This window comes from Puntigrus tetrazona, chromosome 9 (assembly GCF_018831695.1).
Source record: "Puntigrus tetrazona isolate hp1 chromosome 9, ASM1883169v1, whole genome shotgun sequence".
Lineage (NCBI taxonomy): Eukaryota > Metazoa > Chordata > Actinopteri > Cypriniformes > Cyprinidae > Puntigrus > Puntigrus tetrazona.
The window spans coordinates 15,195,746-15,215,342 of NC_056707.1; the positions used below are offsets into that span (position 1 = coordinate 15,195,746).

General features: G+C 39.6%; 1 protein-coding gene across 1 annotated transcript in view; it reads left to right on the top strand.

Annotated features, from left to right (window-relative positions):
• The first annotated feature begins 417 nt into the window (after positions 1 to 417).
• Positions 418 to 19,597, top strand: part of clybl (citrate lyase beta like) — a 53,997-nt gene continuing 34,817 nt past the window's right edge. The window contains exon 1 of the mRNA XM_043249687.1: positions 418 to 501. Within this exon, the coding sequence (XP_043105622.1) occupies positions 458 to 501 (44 nt within the window). The 5' untranslated portion in view covers positions 418 to 457. The remainder of the gene's footprint in view (positions 502 to 19,597) is intronic.

A 19,597-nucleotide genomic window follows, 5' to 3' on the forward strand; every position in this document is an offset into this window, starting at 1 on the left:
ATCCAGGGTTGACTTTAATAAATGTGCCACACTGTAAAATTGCATTGCATTGTGGGGTACAATTTCACAGAGAGTGTTTTAGTTCTGTGCTCCACCTTTCTGGCAAATGTAGATTGTATAGGTAATTCATGTACAAAAATGTGCACAATATGGACTACAGACTGCACAAATAAGGTGGTATTTCCTGAACATAGGCTCCAAACATTTAACATTTATTAATGCTAAGTATGATAATATAGTCCACATTAAAAAATTAAAAGGCTAATACATTTTTTTGTAGTAATAATGGAAGTGTTTCTCAGTCCAGAATATATGCGATTGCCTGCGACTTTAAATCAGAAAGGGGGCGATTCTTCGTGGGCGCTTTAATTTTCTTCTGGCCAATCAAATGTCATTATTTTTACACATAGTGACGCTTGCAGCCAATAGGAACATCTCGTGTGAGGAAGCTGAAGACATGGCGCTACGCATAGGACGTGTTTACAGAAAAGAGTCTGTGTTGTAAGTTTGAAGCTGCTGAAGATTTTTCTGCTCTTTACGTTATACATCATGTGTTAATGCGTATTTGTAGTAAAAAAAACGTCCCTTAAAACAAGCGAAGAGAATCAAGGGGGAATATGACATTTTATGAATGTGACATTGACATGTTGACATGCTTTGTTTTATTTAAGAATAACAGTTTGTTTGTTTATTTAAACGATTTTTTTTCTGTGTCACAAAGCGCTTGTGTACCCGAAGTGTGTAGTCCTCCGTATGTCTCGTTTGCTGGCATGTCTTACCAGAGATAAGATTGAATGAGTATTCGAAAGATTGAATACTATTGGTCAAACCTGGTTCCTGTTGCCTTAGTCCGATGCAAAATGGGTGTTTGGAATAGTATCCAAAGCATATTGTTTTATATTATTGTAGTATATTATCTAGCAAGGTGTTTGGAGGGCTGATACACCTGTCGGGTGATTGACTGTTAAAAACATACCTTGATTGTAGTCTCTAAAGTCTTTCAAGAGGAAAAAAAAAAGTTAAATACAGCCTTTAAAGTCTGTATATAGGTTTTGGGTCATTATTTATTTAGTGTCAAGAATCCTGGGGGAAAAATTTAGCATGGTTTTCACATAAATATTAAGGATCATAACTGTTTTCCATTATGATAAGAAATGTTTATTATTATTATTATTATTATTATTATTATTATTACTATTATTACTATTGTTAGCTAAAGATTGGTGTATTGACAGCTGAAACTTAGCCGTCACAGAAATAAATTACATAATGAATAATAAATGATATATATATATATATATATATATATATATATATATATATATATATATATATATATATATATCTTACCCCAAACTTTTGTTTACGTTTAAAGATATACCATCTTTTAAATATGCATATTAGAAATATATTAATTAAATAATACTGAATAAAATTGAATGAATAATGAAACTGAATAAATAATACTGAATTAATTGTATATGAGTTGATGTCTTGAATGTTTTGAAAATATTTTGTTTAATTATGGGTTAATGCATTTATTATTGATCTTTTGTAAGGCAGTTTTCAACATTTCTAAGTAAAAAAAAAAGGGTTTGATTTGTGATATACTTGGTGTTTGTGCAACTTTTTTCCATTTTAAACCTATGTCCTTCAGATGCAAATGAATGAATTGACATTTAAATTCTGAATGCTTAAGGATTCAAAAATATAAAATAAACTTGTTTTTTCCAGAGGTATTTCAAACAGTCAAAATCACTAAAGCAAATTAGTACTGTACTTCTACATGGTACATCTGTATTTAATTCCTCTCGAGAGACTTTAATGAGGGACTTCAAACAGTTTAAATGTCAATTACAAAGAAGGCATGGTTTTAAGGTCCCAGTAATCTGTCCATATTGGGCATTGGTCATCAGGACATGGTGCCAGGTGGCTGTAATTCATAGCAGATGAATTTCCAGAGGCGCTCTACTGATGGGCCAGCTAATGTACAGTGTGAACTGTAACTGTCACGCCAGGGTTTGTCATATTTGCAGTTAGTATGTGAATATGCAGTGCGTCCAATGACAGCTTCGGTGCCTGGGGTCGTCCAGGAGGATGTGTTTAACTCTGTTAATTAAACCAGCAGTTCATGTTTGTTATCCCTTGAAGACAAATCCATTTGTTCAGCTTCTCTAAAGGAACACGTTCTCACACATTCGTTGTTAAATTAGTTCTCCCGGGTGCATGTACAGAGAACCTGGATTATCATCAGCTTTCCATTTGGTTAATAACTGTGTGAGCTGATGTGAGTGTGTGTGTGTGTTTTCCCCCCTCCTTCCACAAAAGCCACAAAGCAAACTGAGTTGGCTTGGAAGGAAATTTGAACACATGGCTAACTGCACTGGCTGGACCCAATTCTGAGGCCCGTGTGTGTGTGTGTGTGTGTGTGTGTGTGCTTTATAGAGAGCCGAGAGCCACTGGCTTGGAAGCAGACTGGGATATGTCACAAACACCCTCATGTCAAAGATGCAACAGCATCCCAGAGGAAACATAGATTGACGCTATGAACTCGACAAGTGATGAAAGTAGCCTAGAGCTTGTCAATTACACTTCCCGGGCCTGGACCCTATAAGTTAATGGGCAGCTTCCCCTTTCGAGGCCTGCCAAGGCTTTATAGTACTGGTTATAAAACCATGAAGTGTAATGTGCCACTATAACTTTTTCAATTAAGAGCAACTGTGCAAATACTTTCGCATACCTGGAAGCAATGGAAAGCAATTTTAGAAGGGTTTGTTGGCATAAATCAAAGTTCTTTATGCATTCATTTACCAAGCATTTTAATGAACTTCTTTTTGGGGTTCAGTCCTGATGGTTTTTTGCTTATATTTTCTATGTTGATTGTAAAGATGAACCTTGTTTTAAATGCTAAATGCGTGCCCCAAAATATCCCACTGTGCCCTTTCACCATCAAGTTAATTGTTAGTATTATTTGCTTTTAAACTAGTGAATGAAATATACGGTCCATGTTTGAATTTTTTATCAACTGCGTCGGCAGTGCATGAAAGGGATAAATTATTGTTGTTGTTGTTGTTTCCTGTTCTAATATTCCTTGTGTGTGTGTGTGTGTGTGTGAGTGTGTGGAAGGACAGTGACATTTCCGAACAAAGTCAACAGGACAGGACAGATCATTTTAAATGTTCAAAGCCGCCGATCCCCCCTCATCTGGTGCCTTTTAGTGTAGGTGCAGCCTTTGGCATCCCATAGAAAAATAAATGAGTGCTGAGTAAATAGTGATGTGTTGACAACTCATTTCCACATTGATTGGTGCCTGTAACAGGAGCAGAGGTGTGTGGCCTTAATCCAATTACGAAACAGAACCCGAGCCTCACTGTAACCAACCATCTTACTGAAAACGGCCTGGACCATGTAACCGAAATATAAGTTAGCCGGCCGACCCAGTGTGATCAAAGCAAGCCTGAGGTTGTTTTAGTGTGAAATAAGTAAGCTGGATTCAATGGCGTTCCCTCATAAAGTGTGTGAGGTTGTGTTTATATGTCTTTGCTCATCACGTAACCTAAAAAAAAACAAAACGGATAACGGTTTTGCGCCCGTCTTGCTCTCACATTTCAGATCAGTACATCAATATATCGGTCTATTACCTGTTGTTGACCCCCCCGTAAATTGGGCCTTTGAAATTTGTTACAGAGCATTAACTTAACACATGTTCTGGGGGAAAAACAAAGGGGAGGTAACAGGATTGGGAGCCAGCTGAGTAAACTGAATGTTAGAGGGATGGCAGTTCGAAGCGCTCTTGTCCCGGAGGTAACTGAGAAGGTCCATACGGCCAACAGATGGAGATTTGTGCTCCGAGTCCCCACCGACCCAAACAAGTGCCTCTGCTCTTGCATTAAAAGCTTTGATCAACGGAGGGTCTCGGCCAGAGAGCGGCTCCTCAGATAGGCCGTGGACTCGCATCTGTATAAACATGGCCTTTCAGGAATGTGTGAACAATGCAACAATAGAATCTTGTTCTAGAGCCAGACCCCTGGACTCGTGCGGTTCACCGATCGAGCTTGTGCTCGGATTGAATGAACAGTTTGGGGAATATTGGCTGTTTTCAGACATAACAGCGATGGGATGTTGAAACTTTGCCTTTGATTCACACGAGTTTAAACGTGAGAGTGGCACAAAATTATGATGGACTTTTAAATGCATATTTAATAATAACGCTCATGCCTTTTCTCCCAGTAAATACACTTTTTTTTTTTACAATGAAATTTTATATTTATTTACCCCTAAAGTTATATTACCCTTTAAAAGGTACTTTTAGCTACTGTTTTGCAGATTTTTTTTACTACACGGCTCCAAGAATAGTGTAATGTTTACAGCGAAACAATAATGTGTTACATCGAGCGGCTGTTTCTGATAAACACGCTTCGTTACGTGCGTGACTAAACAGAACGGACCAATTCTGAGAAAATGTTTACAGAGAAACCACTGAGTCACTGCTTGCATCAGGTGAACTGGCTGAAGTGTGTGTGTGTGTGTGTGTGTGTGTGTGTGTGTGTGTGTTGGCTTGCATGATCTCCTGCCACAGTGTCTGCCACGCTTAGTTCATCATACTCCAGGCAGAGCTCTGGAGAGACACCTGGACTGGCCAGCCTCTGCTGGGAAGGCCACGCTGTGCCAAGATCAACCGTAATCAACACGCATTTTCTGTCTTATACATCATAATTATTAACTTTAGTGCTGAGTTTACAGCCGGCAGCTGAAGGAATTTTTATAGTGATTTAGATGCTCTGGTTTGTGGCAGCAGTTCTCTCACAGTCCCCACGGTGTCAGTGTTTGCAACGTTTGATTATTGCCCTTTGGTCACGCTCCAGGTAGGCAGTGCTGGGCCTGCAATACGACGAAAAATTACTATTTTATTTACAAGAATACAGTTGTATTCCTTACTTGTTTTTGTTTCTCAGTGTGTATTTATTGTTGGATTACAAATTTACAATTTGTATTTCTATAAAATATGTTTTATGTATTATTAGAAATTCTTTAAAATTAATTAATATTGCATTAGAATAACAATACAGTAATCATGTAAAATATTATACCATAAAATAAATATATATGTGTGCTAGGCAGTTATACCCTAGTCTTGTCCTACTGTAAAACCACAATTTTCCTTTCTTTTTTTTTTTTCAAATTCACAGCTTATATATTTGAAAATGTAAATCTTCTGCCTCTCCTAAATCTACTGTCTCTCTACCTCCTAAATCACTAGAGGCTGCTAATTTTATGTAGAAACACGGATCTTAAGTTCTAATTTAAAGGCCAGAGCAAACAGCACTTACAGTGAAATTAGTCTCTGGCGATGAAGCGTGCAATGAAATCATATCCATCCCTTTTTAATGACTGAATGAAATATTAAAAGAACATAAGCAATAAGAGGAGAAATAATAATAGGAGCAGATTTCCCATGGTGCAGCGCATGGAAATGGGGAGATAGGAGCCCTGAGGTTGGGCTGTGCTCCTTCTCTCCGTGTCTGTGAGGCTCCACCAAGCCAGCCAACGTTCCACCGTTTCTCATTAGCTTTGGAAATGAGCACGTCGTGGTTCAGGCTAAGCAGCAGGAGGTTTGAGCACTGCGCACAGTGCTTTTTGGAAGATAGGTGGCGCTGGGGATCCTGAATGTTGCCTGCTTGTCCGTTCTTATATGGCTCTGATATTAGAATAGTGTCTGTAGCCTATTTACAAGCCGGGCAAGCCGTATACTCTCACAGTGTTTCAAAGTGCTTTGGACTTTTAAAACACCAGTTGTTTCTATAAATGCTTTTGTAATTTTCATATTGGTTTAAGGCTCTTTTCCCACTGCGTTGGATGAACTATTACAATCGCAAATTGAGCATTTGGCTCATGTTGCTGTGGGAGTATGTTTATGGATTTGAATAAGTGATTCAATGTTAATTTTTATAGTAACTGTTAAATGTCAAATTTAGGTTATTGGACTTTTCTTTTCATAATAGGCTTTTAATGCTCTGGATTTGTGTTTTGTGGAGAACAAAGCTACTGCCTGTGAATTTCTCTCTTTTTTCCTTAGGGAATCATCTCTGTTTAACTCTGTTTCATCATATGAAAGTAACGCAGCTGTTGTTGCTATTTTGCCAGAAGTGAATTTAAATGAATTTAAACGTATATAGACAAAATTCAGTATTCCAAATTTTCCAATTGATTAAATTGAATGTTTATGTAGGTTAAAAAAGCAGAGTAATATATTTTTTTTATTGAAAACCCCTTTCTTTAACATGTTTTTATTTTACAAATAAAAAAAGTACTTCTAAAAAGTGCTTTTTAAATAAAATTACTCATGCCGGTTTCAATTTGCAAAGTAGTACTTTTTGCTGTGAATGCAATACAGTCTCTCCAGTTTGATTTTCAAGGTTCGGCAGAACCTGTTTTTTTTTTTCAGGTATTCACACATCTGGGTTTTGGAGGGAGTTAATCAGTTCTCTCTGCTTTTGGCAGACATGTGTTAGAAGCACGACAAACTTGAAAAAAACCTACTAATTATGGATATCACCCCTGCAATGATTACGCCTTACTTCCTCTTTCCTATTGCTTCTCATGCTTTTTGTGTCTTTTAGCTTCACCTTTAGGCTAGAAAGTAGTTTGTCCCAGCGTCAGCAACTATGTACCTCAAGCGCTTGTATTAAACACACAAAATTTTAACAGCTAGAAATGTGCAAAATTATGTATCTTTAAAATTGTCTAGTCAGCGGGTTGCTTAAAAAGCTTTTTCACCTGTTAGATGGAAACCCTGTATAATTAGGCGGGTCAGGTTCACCTTATATCAGATGGATCATTTTTAAGGTTTTTTTTAAATTGAAACATTTTTAGATTAGTGACGCTCTAAAAAATTTAAATATCAGCGTGGTCTCAGGAAAATAGTACACCAAATAAAAATCGTGGTACTGATACACACAAATGGACTTTGGTGTATATATATATATATGACGTGCACATGTTTGGTGTGCATATAATATGTAGTTTTTGCGTGCATATGATATGCAGTTTTCACGTACATATGATGCGCATGTACCCCACAATCCTAAACCTACACGCCAAAGTCCATTTTTTTGCATATCTATACGACAAATTCTATACCACTTTTATTTTGCGTACAATTTATATGCACATTCATGAGATCAGGTACAAAATGTGTAGCTGCGTGTGTTTAAAAGGGAATAAATGAAAAAAAATCAATTTTCAGAGAGCGTTTATAAGACGAAGTGCAGCTTGCAATATGAGTACTATGGATGGAACTACTCTAACCATCATACCACAGAATTATTTATTTGACCAGCATACTTGATTTATTCTTATTTTAACTATTCAGCATATAGTAGCTAATTGGCTAATAGTCACGCTAAGTATAATAAGAGTTCCCTAAGGCTTGCAAAGGATTTTTGTACTTTGAAAGCCTTTTGATTATTAAATATCATAACTAGACTTTACTCCACTCTAACCCCTCCTTCCGGATGCTCTTTATGTAGAACGCCTGCTCCTGAAAGTCTCATTCCATGCATCCTGTCCCATTCCCAGAGGAGTGAACCGGTACGGCCTTTGGAGGTGGGAGCACGCAGGCAAGCGAGACCGTTTACTTACGCCTCTTAATGGGGAGCGTGATGGGCGCCTGTTCACATCACTGGGAATAAGGGCCGACGCTGCTCTGCTAGTGCTGCAGCTCATTAGAACAAGGCCAAGATCCTGCCACAAACAGGAACTGGACCGAGCCAAAGACCATCCTCCCTCCCCCCCCACACCTCATCACACTCCAGAGAAAAATCTGTGCTCGTAGGACGCGTCTGTCCGCATCACTGACCCCCTTAAGATGCTAGTTTCCAGGCTCAGCTGCCTTCAGTACGGTTACAGTTAGAGCCTCCTGAGTACACGCAATATTTGTTTGGTTAGTTTTTGTTTGTTTATTGTTTCCAGATGGCAGCCCTCAACTTTGCCTGCGTGGCTTTCAAGTTCCCAGTGAGCATTTTATAGTCTTGGCTGGAGTGCTTATCCTGTTTCCTAGACCTCGCTTTATGATGGCACTTTTTTTTCTTACCTTGAAACTGGGAGCAACTGTCAAAAGCTGTCTGCACTTTTGTAATGTGAAAAGGTGCAGTGTAGCTTTGTTGTGACGCCACAAGGTTTACCCTAAGTTTAAGGGTCACTTGTGAAGGTAGTGTCCCATTCTCAGCAGTTTAGTTCCTTATTGGGAACCGGCCAAATCCCTTTGTTCATAGAGGTGCAGTGAAATGTGGTTCTTTTGTTATGAGAAGGACTGATGAGGCTGGAAACCTTTTCCCATGGCTGAATCTGGGCACTGTTAAAGCCACGTCACTTATTTACAGGAATACAGGAGGTCAGTCTCGGCTATAAACTGGGGGGTGAACGACTTGCCCGTCAGATGCGGTTAAAACCGGGGACCTACTCATATCCTTAAAAAAATATTCAGGGTACAGGATACAAGTCAAGCTCAACCGGCAGCGTTTGTGATGTAGAGCTGCAGTATTTCAAAGCATGATTGTTAATTAAATTAATTGTGACTTGTAACAAAAATCGCGTTCACATTGCAGTACTTGCAATGGAAATTAACAGGGCAAATTTTGAAAAACTTGCAAGTACATTAATTATTCTGTTTTTGAAAAGTTGTTTTAGAGTGCTTGGCAGTATTTACACTACATTTACAAATCGGCACCATTCGCTTCCACGCTAATTGCCCCGCTAACTTAAGTGGTTACAAGTCAAAATAATGTTATTTCTTTTATAACATTGCGCCGTATAAATGCTGATGATCAAGCTCAAAGCAGAATAAGTCTTAATTTCCACTGATGACTGGTTACTCTTGCATGTCATTCAGATTTAACCGCAGTCTACATAGACTGCAGCTTGTTTAGTTGCAACCGCATGTTTACATTACTAAAGCGACTGGAGACCCGTTTCCCGTTGCACACAGCTGGTGTCAGCGGCGAGGTGTCATGGTAACGGTGTGATGACTGTGTCAGACAGGGCTTAGCTCATGTCATTCTTAATCACGGGATCATTGTGTTGTTAAGGTGCTGAGAAAGCTGCAATACAGTATCGCGTGTAGCACTGTAACACGCTCTGGCCTGAGGCTGACCCCTGGGATGAGGTGTGACCGTGACGTATAAGCTGTGTTTTTTTTCTCCAGACCTTGTTGTCTGTTTAATCTTTTGCCTGACCATTCGACGGCATGGGTCAGGAAGAGGACAACAACTCTTGGCTGCACTTTTTCTGAACTGTGTTATCATGTCATAAGTTCCTTTAAAAAGCAGGGAAGCCTCAAGCATTTAAGATGTTTAAGAAGGCACCCTAAAGGACAACCAGGTTGTCAATGAGAATGTGTGTTGTGCACTAATAGCTTTTTAAGTAGTACTCTGTACACTCTAGTTAATGCGTGCCAAGTCTGTTTTTATTTGACTCTTTGGAGAGTGGCCTGTTTTGTTTTTATTTTTGCAAATGTAAAAATCTAACTCTGAGTGTTTACACCATAAAACCACACAAAAACCTATTTTTGCAGGTAGTATGAGGTGAAAGTCTATATTTGGTGAACCAGAATATTTTTACCCTGTTTTTTCACTTTGTAATCATTTAACTTGAAAGGAATCTATGTAGTTTCTTAGTAAAAATCCAATAGAGATTTTTTGCATGTTAACAACTTTTCATTGGTGGAGCTGAAGATATCTATGTGGGTTATTGTGAATGCCACATAATATATTCATCAATCAACACCCGTATGTGATTTGTGACACCCCTTATGGGATCCATATGTTGCATACTCCATTTTTGCACTTAGTCATCACAGTAAAGGGAAAAAGTCTACAAAGCTTTTGTGAAAAAAAAAAAAACAACAACTAAAATCTACTGTTTTGGGTGGTGCATACTGTTCAAAATGCTTTCATTTCTTTACCTATTGAATGGTGAGCTTTGGGTCAAAAATATTTAACTATTGGTGACTGAGATGTATATCTAAGTGAAGACTTAATTGTTACACGAAATATAGAGGTTCATTTGGGAACTAGTACATAGATCAATCAGGCCTCTTCAAACGCTTCACTTCTGAACTAATTATCACCTAATAGCTGATGTGCCAACAAACAACTAGGCTAATTATTCTCTGATTTTGCTTCCGTGAGAGCCCAAAGTGAATTATTTTAACACCTTTGCAAATGTCCCCAGAAGAGAGTTCTTTATCAGAATCTGCGCAAGCTGCTAAACGCTCTAACAGGTGAGGGTGTCTTGGTACATTTGTGGCTTTTTTTGCAGCATGTGAAATACTAATTTTAGGAAAAAAACGCTTGTGACTGGTATTGTTTGGTTTATCCGAAGCTAAGAACTTATGACACAATCTCTTTTTTTGTAGTTAACTTCCGTACAATCAAAAGCAGGCTCTCATGAATTTGCCCACGGCATTTTTTTTCTTATCTTGTGTCTGAAAGGGTTGAGGGGGAACGGTTTGTTTAGCTGAAAAGGTCCTCTAAACGGTTTAACCTTCCCGAGCGGCCCAACAAACAGATAGGCTGAAATTGGTGGTGGCACGGCCAGCCTTTTAAAAAAAAAAGCAAAGCCCTTTTATTTGTCTGATCCGTGTGGATTTGTATTCAGTCGACACGAAGGGCCGTGATTATGAAGACGTGTGAATTACAGACCAGGTCATTTGAAAGTGACGACCTGGGAATGGCACCAAAGCCTTTAGAGGAACAGCCTTTTGAGGCCTTTTCCCTTTAATTCCGGTGCTGGCTTGTCCCCACAAACCCCCCTTAGTCCAGTTGGCACGGCTTTGATCTGTCCGTTTGACAATGAGCCCATCACAAGATTGCAAATTAAGGCAACTGGACACTAAATATGAAATGGAACAAAATAACATTTGGGGGTCTTTCTTGTGTTTGGAACGGACTGTTTGTGTTCACAATTACTGGGAAAACCTGTTGCGGTTTGCCTTTTTGATTCTCTCGAATTTCTGGTTTTCCTATTGGGGAGTTTTGCGATGGTTTTCCAGGGTGTGGAATATTTCTTATGCTGCTGGTAGTCAGACCACGGTAAACATCTCTCAGACACATCGCCATGCCTTTTAGACCCAGCCGCAGCCATGCGCTACTTCCTACAGGCCTTTGTTTACCCTCTTGGGCCCCAGCTGTTGGGATAGGTGATAGCCATGCTCCTCGCCCCGAGGGCGCCCAAAAACCTGAGTCTGTGCACTGTTGCACCCCAAAACCTAAATAGGCGCATTAGACACAGCACATTAAGGGGCTGCTGGTGTGGAGGTGGGTGCATGTCCCAAGAGGCCCTTGTCTCTCTCCTCCTTCACACCTCGCCCCCTTTGCTCTGTCTGGACAGATCAGGGGCCACGACACTGCGAAAGCTCAACGCGGGCCTTTGTACTTTACCCCCCCTGTTTTCCCGATTCCTTTCACACAGTAGCTTACTGATTTAGATATATCTCCACCAGTGAGAACGGGTGCCCATTGTTCACTTCTTTATCTTGTTGCACCATGTTTGATCCGCCATTATGTTGACCTAGAGTCATCATGATGCTGTTTTTGTGTCCCTGTTGACTTTTGTTTCCCCGCTACACTCCCCGTCCCAAAGTCTTTAGTGCCATATGCGCGAGGGCACAGTACTATAAGCCGTAAAAATACCCACAATGCTGTCGGACCAAATGAAACATGGCATTTTTATATTGGTCCTTGTGAACTGGGGTCTGTCTTTAAGTTTTTCAAATTAAATTAAAGTTCTTTTTTTTTTTTTTTTTTTTTTAATAAAAGAGAAAGAGTGAAGTGCACTAATGATTCTCAGAAATAGAAAAGCTGGTAGAAAAGTACAAAATACAAATAAAATCCCTTATACAGACCAGACAGGCTTTTATGGAAATAATAAAGACTAAAGGGCAGAGGACAAAATAACATGGAGATAAAAACAAACTGTCCAGTTTATCCTTACTGACAATTTTCTCCTTCATAATGAAGTGTATTTCCCTGTGGCTCGCATTGTGCTCTCTGATTTTGTGCAGATTCTGATTGGTGTCATAGCTGAGAGAGCGCGAAAGATTGGATCAATAACGTGGGCCCGGGATCAGAAAATGAGGAAACCTGTTCCCAAAATAATGAAAGCAATGATGGTGTCTCTCCACTCGTAATGAACTTTACTACGAGCGTACTTGAGCATGACTTTGTCTCAGAGCAATGCAAATGGAATTGCCCCCTGATGGTTTGGAATGCACCCAGCTGGCCTTTAAAAGGTGATAATTGGAAAATACAGGATACAGCCGTGGTCAGAAAAGGGACTTCTTGTTCGACTGCTTTAACCACTGTGTGTTTGATACAGGAGAGCTTGCTTTAAGCAAGATTTTTACATTTTGCTTTTTTCTTCTTTTGTAGGCAGGTCACTGTTTAGTTCATGTTAATTTTACTCCAGCATGCATCTGTTAAGATGTGTTTGTATTTTAATTATTTTATTTTATTATTATTTGTATTTCTTATTTCCTCAGTGGATTTTAGTTAGGTTGCACTTTGAGATTAGAACTGAAAAAGGTTTTAGCAGAATTAAACCAATTATTATTACTTTTTAGTAAACCATTATCTTAATCATATGCTTGTCTTCTATTTATCATAAGAGTTATATATGTTTATTTAAATTTTTATGTGTAGATTTTATTTATTTATTTTTTTTTCTCGGCCCAATGCCTGGCTAGATTTTTCCCAGGCTTATGTAGCTCTTACAGATGAAGGTATAGTGGGGCATAGAAAGGGTAAAAACATGGTCCTGACTCGCCTCCTTTCCTCCAGCTTTATTGTAGTCTTACAGCAGTGCATAAAGCCAGACGGCATTCCTCTACATCCACGGAAGGAAGTCATGAGGCCTGGGATTTTGGAAAGCTTCTGTCCCTTACAAGTCTAAATTGAAACCAGTTCGCTACTCCTCCTTTAACTCGGGTTAAGGAGGCACAGACGGACTTCATTAAAGTCGCTCGGTAGTAGGGGCTCAGTTATAATCGGACTCTTAACTCCGCAGTGTATACCTTTTTACATTTGATTTGTGTATGTGATGTCCAGAGTCATGCAGTTGTGTCTATTTTTGGAGTTCTGTCAAAGCACAAACAAGAAGATAAATGTTAGCAATTGACGCCACTCTTAGGCGAGCTGTTTTGGAAATGCCAACATTATCCAAACAAAATAGCATGTGTTTGGTGCCATCCTGCCTGACCTGGGTGTCAGTGTGCTGAAGTTTCCATCATTAGCACACAGATATGCCGCCTGTACAGGAAAGTTTCTGAAATATCACATGGAACCTTTTCAAATAATTTCCTCTGAGTCATGAGCCGTGCTGTCAGCGGTTATGTCAGCTGGAGGTTAAAAATCTAGACTCCAGTTGAAGTAAAAGATGCTCCTGGCTTTGCAAAATCACCGGAGCCAATACTAATTTATAATGTCCGTTCTCATCCCAAGACACCACGCTTTCTTCACTTGCTCCAAATGCATGACGTGTATTTTCCATATTGATGTGTATCAGGTGGAAGAAATGTTGTCCAGGTGGAGCGGGGAAGGAAGGGTGGTGGTTGGATGCGGCCCATGGCCAAGCACAACAGCTTCCATTCCTCCCTTTCCACCACCACCTCCCACCCTCCCTCCCTTCATCATACTGATTATCCAGATTTTATTCAGCGAGATGTGAGAATTAATTTTGCCGAGCTTATCAGCGAAGGAACTGACTGCCAGGAACAAGGGATAACTAATTAAACTAGAAGTAACAGTTACTAATTTATATAGCACTTTTTCCTGTTTCTAAAATCCACTAACAATGAAGTAGCTCTGTTTCATAGATACACAGCTGACATAAAACATCAAGCTTTTTAAAGCTAAGAGTCGAGCCACTCTTTGGAAAAGATTGTTAGCGAAGCTACAAACTACTACCAAAAAGTAGCAAATTACATTACTGGATCTTTAGGAGAAATATCATTTCATTTGTATGAATGTGGAGGTGGTGATGTTGAATGGAAAAAGATGAACTGTCGTTTAGTAAGACAGTCTGTGGAACTCCACTTAGCTGTTTGGTGTTAGCGCTAATCTGTTGACCGTCTCTTTAAAAGAGTTGTTTAACTGTATTCCTTTCTCCTTAGGATGAAAAGTTGTTTATCCCCCCTGCCCCCTTTGCTTACACACTGATGTAGGCCTTCTGGATTTACTGCGGTGTTTCTACAGATGCTGTGAAGTTTGCTGTCTGCAGAGTCGAGGCGCCTGCTCTGCCATTTGCATCCACCTGGCAGTTTAGTAAATTCATTAGCCAGAGGCAAGAAAACAAACACACTGCCCTTTCCACCCTCCCACCTCCGCTCCGCCTTTCCACGTTCGCTCTTTTTATTCCCTGCTGCCCTCCGCTCCGCATTTGTATTCCAGATTCCTTTAGATTCTGTATGTTAATACTGTATTCAGTGGTTTGGAATGTTGGATTATAGCCGTAGCCTTCAGTCATGTTTCCGCTGTCACACTAATTAAACGAAACCCGGTATTTACTTTCGAGAAATGCACAGCGGCACGTCTGTTTAGCATTTTGAGCTGAAATTTTGTATCGTAAATGCATTTAAATAAGCCCCCGGTTTTGAGAAGTTACAATGCTCGTAATGAATGTTCCCGGAGCCGCCTGATGTAATATACTTAGCATGCCGTTAGATCTGTCGGAGCGATTTACAACAGGGTATGTTTCCTAACCCCACGTTCTGTGCCGTATCGTGGTTTTGGAACTTATTCCTCCTTTCGCTCTGTGCTGGGTGAAAATGTGTCAGCGATAAACATTGGTTATCTGAATTAGCTTCTACTGGTGCAAGTTAATTAAATAATAGAGGAAATGAAGTTTTCAGCTGTGCGTTATCACCACAGACCGCAATTCAGGCCCCGTAGTCTGATCTGTGGGGTTTGTTATTTGATTGTTGGGTAACACTATTTAGGAACAAGCCGAGCATCGTTAAGAGCCAGAACCTCGTTATTTTGGCTGCTTGAGATGGACCACGAGGACCAAAGCCTGTTATTTGAGTGAATTCTTAACTAGAATATGGCTGCATTTTAATTACTGTCCTCACAAGGTCTTATGTGTGAGTGGAGGTGGGCGGCCTCAGTGGATTTGGTCACTGTGTTGTGGAGCAAAAGTAGGTTGGGCTTCAGGAAACTCCCTGTAGTGTCAGAAGCAATCGGGTCTAAGCCAGTATTAATTAAAGGATCTGGACTGGGCCGAAAGGGAGGGTGCGGGTAGGGGGTGTCCAGTCACATAGGCTTCTGGGTCACATACACGTACATGCACTGACCACAACAGCGTCAAACACAGATTTTTGTATGAACGCTCCAAGAACCACACAGAAAGGAAGAAATTAATGTTTTTATTCCATTTCGTCCGATTAATATAAGGTGCATCACTGGTAGCACTTACACATTTGTGCTGGTATCTTGCTAGATACAGAGCTCTAGCTAAACGTCAGTCATGCGTGCGGCATTTGAATGGCTGTCCTGTTGATATTAGCTGTTTAGATGCTATTAGTGCAGGTCTGGTGGAAACATTCATGCCTGACAGAGTCTGAATCCTGCTTAAATGTCTAATAGTGCTGTAAATGCACACGGTTCATGACAGGTTTCACTGACCCAGGGTCAGCATGAGTGTCACAGCCTCTTTGTTAAGTAATGGCAGTGCCCGTTTCTGTGTCTTTTCTGAGTTCGGGGTGTTTTAGAGGAGAGGGGGATACCCGTGAAAGAGGCACCTCTCATTTGTTCCGTGTCTAACCACCAACTCAAGCATGTGCGAGTTTATCAGGGTAATTTGTGCCCTGGGAAATGTGAAACATTTCCTTTACATGAGCACATATCATTTTTCTTTTAATTTGTCAGTCATTCTTGGTAGATTAGCCTAACCAAAACCAGTCACGATTTACCAAGTTTTCAAAAGCACACGCGAAGATGCTGCAGAAACGCATGCAGTGCCAGGACCTGCCACTTGAGGGCGAGGTAAACTAATCAGGCTTGTGTTGGGCAGCTTTAGAGCAAGTGATTGGGATTAAATAGACAGAATAAACACTTTTATAGTAGGGGTGGCTAATTCCACATATTATATTTTAGATACGGTAGTTTTTAAAAAGGCTAATATTGAATCCAGCACTTATACCAGAAAAAAAACTACAGCCATTAGCTCTTTGAATTTTGCTTATTTAAATTTGCATATAAATTTCTTAAAAACAACATGGAACATGTTTTTTTTATTCAGTTTGAAGCAATGACACACATTAAATGTTTGATAATTGGCATTAATTGATATGTGAAATATACTGTAATAGGGCAGAATGTCAGTATTATAATATACATAAAAATCAATGTGTTTCATATTCCATCTCTGATATTAACTGAATTTATTCTAGTCATTCTAGTTCTATTTTTGAGCGAGTACAAAACGCAACAGCTTCAGTCTACTGGACAGATGGGTGGTATGGGAAGATCTTACCTGGGTCTTTCTCTGTCTGTGAATTCTCACTATTTGTTCTGTGTTCAGTTGTTCTGTTCAAAGAGACACATGGGCTGCCTTCGTATCCACAAAGCTGGAGACAGAGTCTTTCTGACCCGTATCCTCCCTGCGCTGGGCCTCAGCCACCTGTGGTGCAGCTAGACCATCCATCTTTCCCCTACACACACTCACACACACACGCACATGCACACACACACACACACGCACAGTGCTATGGGCTGTGCCCCACAGTCATTGCGTAAGCATCCTGACATCTTAATGTAATAGTTAAAGGAATAGTCTTCCAAAAATAAAAATGGTCATCATTGACTCACCTTCATGTCCTTCCAAAAGTGTATGACTTTCTATCTTCTGTGGAACAAAAATAGGAAATATAGAAAAAGTCTTTATGCTCTTGTCCTTTCAGTGAACTGAAAATGTGTGTGCTGTATTCTATATCTTCTTAAGCCATAGGATAAATTAATGTGAGGAATTGTTTGAATTTAATGATACTATTTGCTCAAGAACTAAAGCTCTCCTAAATAACTTTTGTGCATATTGATGTTCTAAACCTGGCACATCAAGGTTTAACGCTAAGGTTTGAAGTCGTATAACCATTATAGTGAGGTTAAATGTGATTCACAATTTCAAGTTTTCCTCAACTAGTAGCGGACATAGAATCTTCTGGTGTATGAATTGCATTGGCTACATTTGTGGTACTTTTATGGAGCTTTGTAGCCTATATAGAGTATATAGCCTATATTAAACAAATATGTTAAGTTTAAACAAATATGTAAAAGAAAATAGGGTAAAGAAACTATTTCTATTGTTTCTATTCTGCAGAAGTCATGATATGTCTGTCTGGTGTATAAATGTGTGTGTGAAGGGTGCAGATTGTTACGGCAGTCAGATGGCAAGTGTTACGCCGTGTTTAAGAGCCAATCTCTGGCGCCAGCGTGCTCATCCCTGCAGGTCGCAGTCCGCTGGGCTTTAGTCAGGTAGGCCCTCCATAGAGAGATGACTACAAAGGGCTCAGATCTGTCCATATGGCGGAGGGACTGAGCGAGGCATGCGTTTGAGGTGCTTTGGAGTGCAGCCAGAAGAGTTGAGCGTGGCGTGGAGACGGCAGGGCCTGTTGAGAGTAGAGGTATGACAAAGCAACGCCTGTCTGGGACTGAGTGAGTGTGTGTGTGTGTGTGTGTGTCTTTGCTTCCTTTCACATGGCATATATAGGTTAGATTTGTTGAGCCACCTGTGTATGTGCGCGGGTGCATGCAAGAGTGTGTGGGTGCGTGTGGCATGCTTAAATGCACACACCTGCATATTCATAACGCGCTCTGGGTTAGTGAATGGAGTATAACTTGGCTTGAAGCTTTTTGGGGAGGACATGAGTACTTGAACAGTTATAGGGAAGTGTTACTTTTCTAAAAGTAGCTGATGCATTATTTTTTACTGAAAATGAAATCATATTCTTAGGTGATAAATTTAAGTTGTATTAATAAAGTTGTATTAATGTTTTTAAGCAGTAAACTCTCAATGTTTTTGCTGAAATTTGCATAATTACAAATTGTGGTTACAGTGATTTGTGGTGTAACATCGTTTATGGGCTCCAATATTTAAAAAAAATTGGCTAAATATTTTTTGCTAAAATTTTGATGCATAATTTATGAAAATAAGACTTTTATTGAAAGAGTGAATCGAGTTATATCTAGAATCTGGAACATCATAGATACTGACAGAAGGTATGTCTAAAATTGAGCACTTCATTACTAGCAGAATGTTCGAAATTATAGTATTTTAACGAAAAATGCCCAGACCTATTCTCTCCGCTGAGATTCTGAAGTGTGCATTTGATTGGTGGACACTACTACATCATAATGCCACTGGAGAGGATTTGTAAATATCTGTGACATAAAGGTTAATGATCGGTCACATTATAATAGCAACGTGGTAGATGTAGTTCTTCCGAATTTCACTCATACTACCCATATTTAGGCTATATAAGTTGTACTTTCTTTTTTTTTTTAGCTGTAAAATAAGCTTACATTCAAATCTTCTACCCACTAATGTAGTTTGTAATTTTCACCACACCAAGGATGTGATTATTTGTTTATTTGGTTTAAGGAAAATAATCATCTAGCAACCTTAAAACAATCTAATAAGCATCTCAAACAAAAAACATGGAAACCATTAACAATGGCTTTGCGTCGCGATGGTGAGTCTTGTGCTCACATTTTCCGAATAAGATTTAAAAATGTCACTTTTCATAGTTATTTTTGGTCATCTTAGTCATGTATGTCATCTTATGTCTTTTGTAGTTCATTTGAGTGTGTGGGAGTGAGAAAAGAGTGTCAGGCACGCAGAGCTTCTGGCAGCGACTCGTCAATCTTAGCACTGCTGTTTAAAACAAACGCTAATCAGTCAGCCCTCTCAACCTGTGACAGTCTCTCTCTAGCCCTCCCCTTGTTTAAAGAGACAGTCACACTGATCTCTTGTTCCTCCTCTCTCTTTCTCTGTCCTCCACTCACTGTTGTTTCTAGAACAATTCCAACCACACCGCTCAAATCACACTGTTTGCCAAACAATTACTACACTTCTATGTCTCAGGCTCACTCCATCCAATTATTTTCTGTTTATCTCAGATCTGTTTATCATTTTGTTTAAAATGTATGTTTTGTATTAGGGCCAATAAGTGAATGAATCAAGAAAGAAATAACTATGAAGGAAGAGGATGAATGTATGCTTGTAAAAAATGAATGAATTTAAAAAAGGAATGATTCATTAAAGCTGTACAGCTAAAAACTTCTTAATACCAATTCCACGTTTATCAAAACAGATTTTCAATAACACCTTAAACTGCTTCACAAGAGAATTTAGAATAGATAAATTCTTTTGGCCGTGATAATCATGTAGTGAAAATCTGATATCATGACAGCCTTGCCTCTACCTATCACGCAGTATTTCCCTGCAGCACCTCAGCGAGCAGTCAGAGACGCTCAGCGCCTCAAACAGCCCGACACCTCGCAGCCCCCGCTGTCAGGTTAGTGAAAGGCCTGGATCTATTTGCATG